The sequence below is a fragment of the Dreissena polymorpha genome, chromosome 7 (assembly GCF_020536995.1).
Source record: "Dreissena polymorpha isolate Duluth1 chromosome 7, UMN_Dpol_1.0, whole genome shotgun sequence".
Classification (NCBI taxonomy): domain Eukaryota; kingdom Metazoa; phylum Mollusca; class Bivalvia; order Myida; family Dreissenidae; genus Dreissena; species Dreissena polymorpha.
The window spans coordinates 74,309,502-74,322,379 of NC_068361.1; the positions used below are offsets into that span (position 1 = coordinate 74,309,502).

General features: G+C 33.8%; 1 protein-coding gene across 8 annotated transcripts in view; it reads left to right on the forward strand.

Annotated features, from left to right (window-relative positions):
* Positions 1 to 12,790, forward strand: part of LOC127839039 (cytosolic phospholipase A2-like) — a 50,919-nt gene extending 38,129 nt beyond the window's left edge. For 7 of the 8 annotated variants that reach the window (XM_052367183.1, XM_052367182.1, XM_052367186.1 and 4 more), the window contains 8 exons: positions 367 to 504; positions 1,298 to 1,399; positions 2,565 to 2,900; positions 4,690 to 4,770; positions 5,500 to 5,610; positions 9,608 to 9,792; positions 10,409 to 10,601; positions 11,511 to 12,790. In XM_052367183.1, the coding sequence (XP_052223143.1) occupies positions 367 to 504; positions 1,298 to 1,399; positions 2,565 to 2,900; positions 4,690 to 4,770; positions 5,500 to 5,610; positions 9,608 to 9,792; positions 10,409 to 10,601; positions 11,511 to 11,857 (1,493 nt within the window). In that variant the 3' untranslated portion in view covers positions 11,858 to 12,790. The remainder of the gene's footprint in view (positions 1 to 366; positions 505 to 1,297; positions 1,400 to 2,564; positions 2,901 to 4,689; positions 4,771 to 5,499; positions 5,611 to 9,607; positions 9,793 to 10,408; positions 10,602 to 11,510) is intronic. The other variant, XM_052367184.1, reaches the window with a different exon arrangement.
* Positions 12,791 to 12,878: the final 88 nt, after the last annotated feature.

Genomic DNA, 12,878 nt, shown 5'->3' on the forward strand with positions numbered 1-12,878 from the left:
GAGAAGTAAATAAAGTAAATGTGTTAATGGAACAATGAAACTTCTCTTACTGAAATATTGGTCTGTAGATGCTTTATATCAAAGCATCTACATCAATGATATTTGTGTGAGACGACTTAAATCATAAATTGATAAACTCAATTCATCAATTTATTTTATGCTTTACATGGTTTATGAGAAGAAATCACTGATCTAAACTTGCTAATTCACTGTAAAAAAAAATGTGGAAAAAAAAGGAAAATAATAATTTACATTTACTGTTTCACTATGTCTGCCTTAACCAGTTTCAAGACTTAAAGCTAAATCAATCAAAGTAAATATATGATATCTGTATAAGCCACATCATGATCACTTTTTGTCCTCTAGAGTGGATGGAGTTCAGCCCATATGAGATCGGGATGCCCAAGTACGGGACCTTCATGAAGCCTGAGCTGTTTGGAAGCAAGTTCTTCATGGGGCACCTTGTAAAGAAACATGAGGAGCCCCCACTTCATTTCCTTCAAGGTGTGCACTGACTTTGTTATGCTTAAAGAAGAAATGTTGAATCAGAAATTTTGTCGTAAATATTCACATGTAGAGCAAGAATTTGGCGCTTACATGTGGTGTATAAAGATTACAAACTTTATGCGGAATAGTGAAATTTGAAATATTTTATGCTGTGTAGTGAAATGAAAAATTATTGTTTTCTTGTGAAGAATATGATATACATGTATAATAAACGATCACCAGAAAAACTCTATGAAACGAAATTTTCTTTAACTAAAAGTACTCTTTGTCGTTTTGTCTCTGTTTGATAATTCAATAGAAAAAAATCCTCCTTGTTAGCATGGGAAAAACTCTAATATGAACAATACTTATTTGATTGCATATAAAAATAAAGAATTGTATTACCGGTAACTAGATTTTGTTAAATCATATACCCATAATTTTTCTATGTATTTAATACATTAAGTAAACATTTAAATTACCAATTTCTGGGAGTTAAATGTCGTAAATGTTTAATCAGAAATGTTGTGGTGAATTTTCAAAGGAAGAAAAACGAATTTTATGCTAAGAATTGCATGATAAAAATAATAAATTTATAGGGAATGGTGAAATGTAGAATATTTAATGCTAAAAAGTCAAATGTAGATTGACACTTTTTATTCTGAATAGTATGATATAGAAATAAACAGTTATACTTAATAGGGTAATGTAGAATGTAAAGAAAATGTATTCCTTAGTATTAATGTAGAATCATAAATTGTATGCCTACATAGTGAAATGTATAATTAGAATTGTTGGTGTATTTTTTTAGGCGTCTGGGGTAGTGCATTTTGTATACAGATCAAGAGACTGATTCACGATGACAAGAAAGTCGGAGAGCTAGAAGCACTTGAGCAAGAAAGAGCCGACCTTGGTGAGTAATGTTTATAGATTGTTTATAAATAAGTCTTGTTGTGAAGAAATTGGGCTTAACCCTTAAAGCGCTGGAGCCGAATTTTAAAGGCCTTTGCAAACAGTTTGGATCCAGATGAGACGCCACAGAACGTGGCGTCTCATCTGGATCCAAACTGTTTGCTATTCTGATAGTATTCTTTGAAAAAAAATGAAGAAAATGCTTATTTTAGAAATTCAGCAGACAACATTTTAGCAGAAGACAAATTACCCAGCATGCAAAGGGTTAATGCATTTGCTTCATATAAAGTGTCATCCCAGATTAGCAAGTGCAGTTTGCATAGGCTAATCAAGGACAACATTTTTCACTAAAACTGGGTTTTTCTTTGAAACCAAAAAATACCATAAAAGTGAAAAGTGAAATCCCTGACTTATCTGGAACGACAATTTATGCAATTACATTAAGCCAAATTTTCCCAGAAATTAAAACAGAATGTATTTTAAAAGGGATTTTTTAAATTTAAGTTAAGTTCATGTCATATGGAACTTTTTAAAACGCTTTTTACCTACCAACTACTTCTTTAAAGAAGTGAGATTCTTTTATAGATTAATGTGTTTTCTTTTATTATTAGTAGTAATTTGCAGAATAAAACATTTGAGGTACATATAATACTACCATCTGCAATTGTGGGCCACCTTATTATTTTGCATTGCCAGACCTTGGCATGACACTGTTTTATCCCATGTAGGAAAGTCAATTACATGTAGATACAACAGTGTTATAGTCCCTACCCACACAATTTACAGCCTCAGTCAATAAGAGTGTACTGTTTGTATGCTATTTATGAATCAGTTATTGTCTATTTATTTCTTTTGTGTGTTTTTGATACACATATAATATTAGACTCATTCTGGAAAACCGGGTTTAATTCATGTGCGAAAAAAAAGTGTCATGCAAGATTAGCCTGTGCAGTCCACGATGGCTAATCAGGGACAACACTCTTCGCCTAAGCTGGAGTTTCCCTAAGAAAAAATTCCTTTAAACCAAAAAAACAATGTATAAGTGGAACATGCTGTCCCTGATATGCCTATGTAAACTGCACAGTCGAATCTGGGAGAACACTTTATGCACATGCATTAAGCCCAGTTTTTCCCAAACGAGGCTTGCATTTACAACACTTTCACAGAAAGGGAGCTGTCAGAAGAAATGTCCTGCCAGAGTGACGAATCAAGCGACGCCAGTGACAATGAGAGCGAAAGCGAAGGGACCAGTAAAAAACCCAAACCAGTAAACAACAATGGCCACCCGGACTCCGCAACCTCCAATGGAAGTCAGACAAAAAGCAAGGGTTGGTTCAGCTCGATGTTTAGCTCTATGCTTGAAAACAGCCCGCTACTGAAGTCCATAGACGGCCGTGCGGCCAGTGTTCATAACTTCATGAGAGGCTTGTCGCTGTACAAGGCATATCCGTTCTCCCCATTCACCTCTCTTGATGGGAAAAAAAACGAGGACAAATTAGCTGGTATGTGAAATGTTTGACCCTTAACCACTAAGATACTCACTTTGACCTGTTTGTAGTCCCCAAGAAAATCAAATAAATGTAAAGACCTTTCTTACTACAGATTGCAGGGAATAATCTACATGTGCGTCCCGGGTCTATGACGCACAAATATCGAAATAGACGCATCGTTTTGAAATATGTGCGTCCATTTGGACGTATTGCTGAACTGTATCCGTTAACGCATACGCGAATCACGATAGGTATGAACCATCTTGTGTACGAGTCAAAAGTATAGCAATGAACGCTAAGTTTAACCGAATGAGGCTTGAAGACTCCAGCAAGTCTTTTGATTGGCTCTAGTCGAGCCGCTGATATATAATAAGAACAAATTAGATCGACCTTTAAAACAGAATGTGTTATGATATTATCTCGAGTCCCCGGATGATAACCTGCTTTAACTTTGTGTAACTTAGTCATAAATAATACAGAAAAAATGCCTCCGAAATAAGTTGTTGAAGCTTAATAATCCAAAGCAAACAAATCTAAACTTTAATAATGGTAGGTAAACGGCTCGCAATTCGGACGTAAACAATAATATTATCAAGCTCGCAATTCGGATGTTAACAATAATATTATCATCGATTTGAATCAAGTTGAAATGTTATAACAGGTTACATTCATGTAACTGATAATGTTATAGCCTATGTGAAGGCAAACAAGATAGTGATAACTCTGAATTTGTTTTTTTTTTGTTTCAACAAGTTTTCGAGATTATTAAAAGTTTAATGCAAGTATAGTTATTGAGCTAGTGTGATTTAGACATATTTCCTTCACTACTTGGTATCTTTCAAAATTTGGGACCCATTCTTTTTCAAGGTGGACTCATTAATTTTGGCCTGGGACTCATTGGTCTAAATCTACGAGTTCAGAGACCCATAGATAGTAAATTCTAGATTATTCCCTGAGATTGATTCAAATTTTACTGACGAGGTTATTGCTGGTTGTTCTGTTTTAATACTGGTTACGTATAGCCATGTTTACTTTGCTGATGAGTAGTTAAAGGGTTAAGCATATTGATTTTGCCTTTCAATAATTCACAAGTATAGGTGTTGGTGTTATAAGTTCAAGGACATTTGCATGCTGGGAAATTTGTTGTCTGCTAAAATGTCGTTTGCTGAATTTCTAAAATTAGCATTTTCTTTGATTTTTTTTTTTAAGAATACTATCAGAATAGCAAACAGTTTGGATCCTGATGAGACGCCACGTTCTTTGGCGTCTCATCTGGAGCCAAACTGTTTGCAAATGCCTTCAAAATTTGGTTCCAGCACTGAAAGAGTAAAATTAAGTGAAAGGAATACCATTGTAATGAATTACCTCAATTTGTATTAAATGTGCATAGAGCACGTAATTTCATTATTAATGTTTTTTTCCAGTGATTGTTGTTTGTTATTTATACCATTTCTACATTTTTCATTCATTATATTTAATTAAATAATTTGTTTTAACAGAGAAATGTATCAATGGCAGTCATGTCTTTTGCTCTCTTGTAAAAATTGAACTATTAATTTATGTTAAGTAAATGCTTTATAGATAATTTCCATAAGAACAAATAATTTATGTTATAACTGTATTTAACATAGCTTTGCCTTTCTATTTGACTTGAGAGTTGGGAGTTTCATGGTTGTTTATATTAGTCCTGTCTAACATATCTTAGCCGTCTTTCTGTAAGTGCATTGATTATAAATAGTGTAACACTTGTAAGACATACTGTAATTACATTTTCAATTTCACCCCATTCATTTTTTAACAGCCTCCAGCTATTTCAGCTCAAAACTGAAGGCTTTGTCACCAAAGAAGAAAACTGTCCCTCTGGATGAAGATATGGTGGATGGTAACCTTTTTTCTTTTCTTTTGTTTTTGTCTTAAGTTTTGTTTGAGGGGGGGGGGGGGGAATCATGGCCCCCACTCCCCCTGTGCCATCCAGTACTTGGAACTATGTCACTGATAACTGGATACTTTAATGCTTGTCTTATTGATCAAGAATACACTTTTGATTAAACAAAACCCTTTACGAATTGGCAATTTTTTTTTCAATTTATTATATTTTCTATAAATATATGTGGTATTTCCACTTTTTATTGATGTACTCTTTTGGCACTGCAAGCTGCTGCTTAATTTATTTTATGGATTCATACTCACTTTTCATTTGTGCCTGTTTTGTTTTGAATGTTGTATTTTTACTTTAACTGCTTTTTTAATAAGCTTTGCTTATCCCCATAACCTTCAACTTGCATATATATATAGAAACTTATAGTCCGTTGTGCATTTGTTGCAACATATTTGCAATCAAATAATGCATAAAGGTTGCTGTCTTGGTTATTTAGTTACTCGCAGGCTGTTCTGGTTTTATGCTGTTTGCACATAGCCATATTCACTTTGCTTCTGAGTGGGAAGGGTTACCATACCCATTTTACTTCATATGTTATTGCATTTTAAAGAAATCTTTTTAGTGAAAGCTTTTTTGACTGAACCTAATTAAACAGAGACCATTAACCCTCACAAACATCAACAAAAATCATACAAAATAAATAGGTATGCAGAATTGTATTCACTTGTTCAGCAGCGTTCTCAATGGATCCTGGCACCTCTCACAAAAGAGAAGCCTCGCATAGATGGAAGTGCAAAAAAAACTCCAAAACGTGTTCTAGTGAATCAGGTGGTTCCCACTCAGGTATTCGCAACATCCCCCATCCATCGTGGAGTATAGTTGAATCCCATGAATTATTGCAATCCCAAATAAAAACAGTGTGACTTCTTTCTGCTTTAACAAAAAAACAACATATGAGTCCCGCTCAGGGAAAATACCGCATAATGCATAAAGTATGGTCCTAAATTAGCCTGTGTGGAATGCACATGCTAGTTTGGGATGACACTATGCACATTACATCCTGTTTTTTAAGAGTGAGGCTCATATTAACCCTTTGCATGCTGGGAAATTTGTCGTCTGCTAAAACGTCTTCTGCTGAATTTCTACATTTGCATTTTCTTCGATTTTTTTTCAAAGAATACTTTCAGAATAGCAAACAGTTTGGATCCTGATGAGATGCCACGTTCTGTGGCGTCTCATCTGGATCCAAACTGTTTGCAAAGGCCTTCAAAATTTGGTTTCAGCACTGAAAGTGTTAACAACTGTACCAATCCATCTTAGTGTGTACCAGAAACATCTTATGTCTATCTTATGATATTTTAATTTAATTTATCGAATTTTTTTGACACCCTCATTCTGACGTTTCAAGACAAAGTCCCTTCAGTTGCTTTTACATTTGAGTATGCTTAATTGCTTTGATTTAAACCAAAAGACAGTCATGCAAAAGAAAATAATCATAAATACTACCTTCTTTAATAAATGAAGTTCTTTAATATAAATTAAGATAAATTGTGTTTTTAGAGAACGTAATTCACTTAATTGCTACCAGAACACAACAAATTGGCATTTCTTGCATTTCTAATTGTTCAGTAGATGGGATTTTTTTTGGGTGGTGTGGGGGGAGGCGTGCTTATATTCATGTATGCAATTGGATTGTGTCTGTTCAAATTCAGACACTGAACACACTCATGTTTCATTTTACATGTCTGAACATAAAAAAAACACTAAATAAAAGTTTTACATAGAAAGAAAATATTTAAAAACAAAAGATCAACAATTTTTATTTGTTTAAGTTTTATTTAAAGGGGCCGTCCAACAGATTTTGGCATGCATTGAAGCTTGTCATTAAATGCTTAACATGCTTTATATTGATAAATTTAAACTATAAATCTCAAGTAAAAAAAACAATAACACAATTTAAAAAAAATGAAAAAAAGTAACCCTCAATAGGGTTCGAACCACTGACCCCTGGATTCATGGAGTAAAAAGCCTCCTGCCTAGACCACACGACCATCCACGCTCATATTCACAGCGGATGTATTGTTAAACTACATAAGCAATCCTCGTAGTTTCCCAAAATATCGAATCGCGCCGATACGACGCTATATCTGTTGGACTGCCCCTTTAAGGTTAATCTTAACAAGCCTCAAAGTAATTTAATCATTATAAGTAATACTGTATTTTACCATGCATAGCGCGCGGTTTTTTACCTTCAAATTTCAAAATAAAAATTCAGTGCGCGTAATACATTGACACAACGCTTTCCTGGTTGCTAAATTGCAAAAAATCCATTTCGTAATCGTAAATCTTCACAATTGCCGCCATTTTTGTTATTGCAGAAAACTACACCCTATAATGTTATAGACCGAAGGGGCCGTTGTCGAAACAACATATAGCGGGAAAGGTTAGGAATGAACGGGGTAGTAACAGTTTTGACAAAAATTAAAAGATGAAAAAAATGTCTTTGTTGGTGTTTTCACACTTCTTCATTGATTGTTCATTAAAAAAAATCGAGCTATATCGATCCCCGTGCGTCGCGGTATTGTTTGTTAAAGTTTTTGTTGTCATGAAAACTCGTTGATTTACAACGCAAAACGTCTTATTTGAACTGAGGCTAATTATTTCAATCATATTTTTCAACTTCGCTTTTGCTTTATAATGATAATTTAATCCAAAGTTTAATGTTAGCAATTCCGAAAATTTGCACTCTATGTGAATTGACAGTTTGACGTCATCAAAGGAAAGCCGCTTCCTGTCTGAAGCAATAAAGCGACAAGTTTCTCGCCGACAAAATTGGCTTCCTTTGTCTAGCAATCAACATGCCGAACCAATTGTGTGTTTGTTCCTCAATGGCAATCGTCCAATTAAATAATAGCACGTGCAAAGCTCCGCCTTCGAACCTTTTGAAGAGAACGGAGGTGGAGTTCAACGGTTAATTGAGCAAGTGTATTACATAGGTTGAGTTCTGATTTGCCGAAATTACTCGGCCCTAAGCATTGAAACGACGAATACGTTTATCAATCATTTTCCGATCTCTGCATAAATATGCTACTGTGCGAGTATACTACGTAGGTTACAAACCAACAATAGAGATATAGACTCGTTTTATTTTCTTTCAATAGAGACAAACAAATGATATTTGTCAAATGGCTTTACGCCAATAACGCCAACTGTATGGAATTGAGCGTTCGGGTGTATTGTTTGTCTCACTATAATATCAACTAGACGCAGTGAAGGCGCGAAATACCGGGTCAAACTGGATTTAATGAGGAGCATCTCTTAATGGGGAAATATTTAAGTCGATGAAAAATAAAATGGGATCCACGGACGATTTGCGTAAAATTGGACATTGCGATGTTGCGGGTCTGCAGAAGAAGATGTCATACGATGTTGTGAGCGGCAGGTAATGAAAATGTTACACTGTTCAAATGTGAGTAATAGGTAATGGTGGTTCGAATTTAACGCGCAGGGGTCTTGAAAAAACACGCGCAGTGCGCAGCAATAAGGACATATCGGTGTTCACGAGAGAATAATCTTAAAAATTATCAAAAAATATAGTGCTATGCAACCCATGCTCCTGATCGTAAAAACGCTCCCTACTTTAAAACAAAAAATTAAGCGCCCGAAAAACTCAGATTAAATGATTGCGCAATATAAAAATGGCGGCCATTTTCGGCCAAATTTTCGGGTTTTTGGTCTTGAATTCTTTTTTTTCTCCATTTTGGCTTTAAAAAATCGCATGCGCGTTATACATGGTAGCGCGTTATACATGGTAAAATACGGTACACATTTTACAATGTGCAAAAAGTAATACAAGTAAAATGAATTGCAAATGTTAGTTACAGGTAGATGTAAACCAAAGATATTTCTAGATTACTGCCACATGTTTTTGCATATACTGGTATATACTCTTCTTGCACCAAACCAGTTGGTCACAAATGCACGTTTGACTTCTGTATCCTCCAATTTGTGTTTGCTTTCTTAATTGTGTTATCCCAACTGACATGTTAAGGCATGAAAACCTCTCTATTTTCCTTACTAATTTATCTAATATTATATATATTTTAAACTCTGTCAAACTTTTGTATAAATATGAATGCTTTGCCTGTTTTTGACTGCATAAGCTATTATTTATATATAATACAACTGAAATGAAAAAAATCCATTATGATAAATCAAATTTAAAATGTACAAAACTTTGTAAGAAAAACAATTCAAATAGGATTTTTAACCTGTTCACTTTAGGTTGCTTACATCTATGTTAGTGTATAGCTACCATTGTGTATATTAAGTCTATCTTCGCATCTAAAATTTTAACAAAGCAAACGAAATAGTTCTCGTATATCAGTATTACTTCCAATTAGGCCTGGTAGTTAAACAAATTCATGTACCCAGACACCCAACAACAAATCAAAGTGGAGTTTGTATTCCAGGGCCAATATTCTTTATTTTTAGACTTAACCCTTTACAACTTAGATGCATATTTTGGCGATTGTGTAGTCCCTTTAATATAATTTAAGACCTTTTTACTAGAATCAAGTGAAAAAGGCTTCATTTCCAACCCTTAGATACTGATTAGCAGCAAACAGCATAAAACCAGAACAGACTGTGAGTTACTCACAGACTGTTCTGCTTTAATGCTATTTGCACATAGCAATTTTCACTTTGCCTCTGAGAAGGAAAGTGTTAAGTCTAACAATTAGTTGGTAAATTGGGGAAGTGTGAGCTTTTGTCCTTTTGTCCATTCATCAATGACCTGTATTGAATAGTATATAAATGTATTGTATTCACATTTCTTCAGGTGATGACAAGTTTGACGGGATCTTTGAGATGTACCCAACGTCGATCAAGAGGCTCTATGTTGTCGACGGGGGCCTCTCGTTTAACTCCCCCTATCCGCTGTTGCTTCGACCACAACGCGGTGTCGATATCATCCTGTCATTTGACTTCAGTGCCAGAAAATCAGACACCACGTTTCCCTTTAAGGTAAGGATTTCTAGTTCTATTTGATCCCATCACGAGGCAATTATTGAAACTTTAAAGTCACAGAGCATTTACAAGCCCATTATTAACTTTATATTAGTAATATCCATACTTTCCAAATGGTTGATTAAAAGGGTTACAAACGGTTAATTACTTCAGGGATTTTGAATGATTATTATCCATTAATTAACCAATATTTTGGAAATTTTTTCAGTCAGGTGTGTTATTTTCCTTAATTTAATATAATGTACGTGTATATTGAAAATCGTCATTTTGCCAAACATTTAACAAATCCCTTTTAATTGGATGAAGAGAATTCAACGTTGGTGTAAAATACATTGAAGTTTATTTAGCGAGGCTATACTACAAGCCAAGGCTAGTCATTCAGATTGTCTAGTTTGCTAATAACATATCATAATTCATTGCCATATTTATTTTGCAATGTTATATGTAAATATAGTTTTGCATATCAGAATTAAAAATTATTGTTCATTAACAAATATTTTTTTCACAATTATGTTTTGAAACTGATTTTGCTTCTTAAATGACCTAAGTAGTACATTTAAAATTATAAAACAATAACAATAAAAGACGGTTATCATACTTGCCCTTCCCACAGGAGCTGATGCTAGCCTCCGAGTGGGCGGCACTGAACAACGTCCCGTTCCCCAAGATCGACCCCGGGGTGGTAGATCTGGAGGGTCTCAAGGAGTGTTACGTGTTTGAGAACAAGGACGACCCACGCTGTCCCATCGTCATGCATTTTGTGCTTTGTAACATCACATTTCGCCAATTCATGATCAACAAAGCAGGTTTGTTGCATTTTAATTGTTTATTTGTACAATTTTTCATTCATGCCATGACCCTTCAAATGCCTTTTGAGCTTGTTAATAAAACATTTGGGCAATAAATGATTAATTATGCAGGTTTTTGGCTTTATGCTTATTTATTTACACATCATTATTTATTTATGTCACTTTTTTAGCGGTAAAGAGGTATAAAGAAAAAGGAGTTATTACAATATATTCCACAGTTTAATTTTATAAAAACTTTAATAAATAAACTTCTCTTGGATTGCGCTTGACTTTGGCCTAACCTTATATTCCTATGTTGCCACCAACGCTGAGACATTCTGTGGTGGTTTCATTGAAATTACAAATGTTAACTTTAGTTTTAACCCCAGATTAATGGGTTTCTCAAAAATCTAGAATATATATTGTGCAAATGCAATTTGTTTTCTATCTAAGCAATAATAATATCATATGTTCTGAAAATTCCATAAATCAACATATTCTGTTTGCTACTGAGTTGCACAGATAATATTCACATTTCTTTATACTAATTGAGAGCTTCATACTCAGTTTTAACCTAATAATTAAAGTTTGATTACATTGAAAAAGCCTAACGCCTATTGAAACGCTCTCAAGTCCTTTACTGGGTAGAGCCAGTACTTTGTATCCTTGGGAGAGATTTAAAGAACGCCCTAAAGTGGGGATTGAATCTGTGACCACCCTCTTGCTAGGCAGACACCATACGCACTACTGCACTATGATTGTTGTACATAGAATGGTAATACTGTGGTATGTCCCTCTATACACCCGATTCTCTTTGGTAGCAAATAATGGGTTGTCAATAATGATAAGCTTGTCTCAATTAATCAATTTATTTTTACAACCAGCTATCAAATATTTTATAGTTCCATTGATCAACCATATTTTCAGGTACTGAGCCAGTGAAAAGACGAACGAAGGAAGACAAGGATTACGCAGATTTTGACATTTTTGACGATCCAAACAGACCCTACTCAACATTCAAATTCCAATACGACAAGAAGGAATTTGACAGACTAGCTGATCTTACGGAGTTTAACACGCTTTATTTCAAAGATCTCATTATAGAGAAGGTGAAACAGTGTGTGAAACGCGTTCATCAGTACCACTCGTTCAAGCGACGACCCATCATGTTGAAGGACATTGGTAAGCTGCGACTGCAGAAAAACAAAGCCAGACAATTAGAACAGTTTGTGAAATCATTTGACGAAGATGATGGTGACTTCCCTTTAACGTGAAGCAATATTGGTACAAAATAATGTCGCAACTTATTCACTTGCCAAATATTTGATCTTGAGATTTCACGTATTTTGATAAATAATTTTATGTTTTGAAATTCAAAATAACATTAGGATTTTAATTTTTTTTTGTATTATGTGACAAAGTTAAATTGTGTAAAGTAATTTTGTATGGACATTTGTAGTATCCAATAGCAGATCAGCAGATCAAATATGATAAGATAGCAATTATTATTATACAAAAAGCATAGGTATTGCAGTAAAGTTGCACTGTAATCATTAACAGACAATTCCCCATATGTCTTTCTTATTTTACTAACTTATTTACATTTTTATATATGTTTTGTTGTAATATGTTTGTATTGTACTTAGAGTAGAAAACACTTGGATCACTTTCTTATCATATACATGTGTTTTAAGTTCAAATGGGTTGGAAAAATCCATATATAAATTTTTCAAATATTTCCTGACCTTTCTTTACCATACTAAGTTTTTTACGAGTATTAATGCGAGTATATAAGATTGTTAAACAAAACACAAATTCAAACAATTTCTTATTTTTTCTTTTGTTCAGTATTCTTTCATTGTTGGGAAACCCCATTAACGAGGAGAAATTTGTTCACACAAAACTTAAAAACATAATGGTTCTGAAACAAATACGACTAAATGTGTCAATATCGGTGTAGATCATATCTTGATGAGTTTATTTAAATTAAAATATTTTATATTTATTACCAATAAAATATAGTCAATTAATATGATTTGTTCATTACTTTAATGTTCATATTCATTTGTTGGTCATATTGTTATATGATGTACATGTTAAACTAAAGTTATTTTATTAACATTGCTTTTACATGTATGCTTGTTTGTTTTTTTCATAAACATTTTTCATATTTATACATAAATTCTAATTAAAAACTTAAAGTGCAACTATAGTTTGTCTTATAAACTACCACAATTCTACGAATCGCATGAAATATCTGTTTATGAAACATAACCCAGCTCAAACAATGAAAAA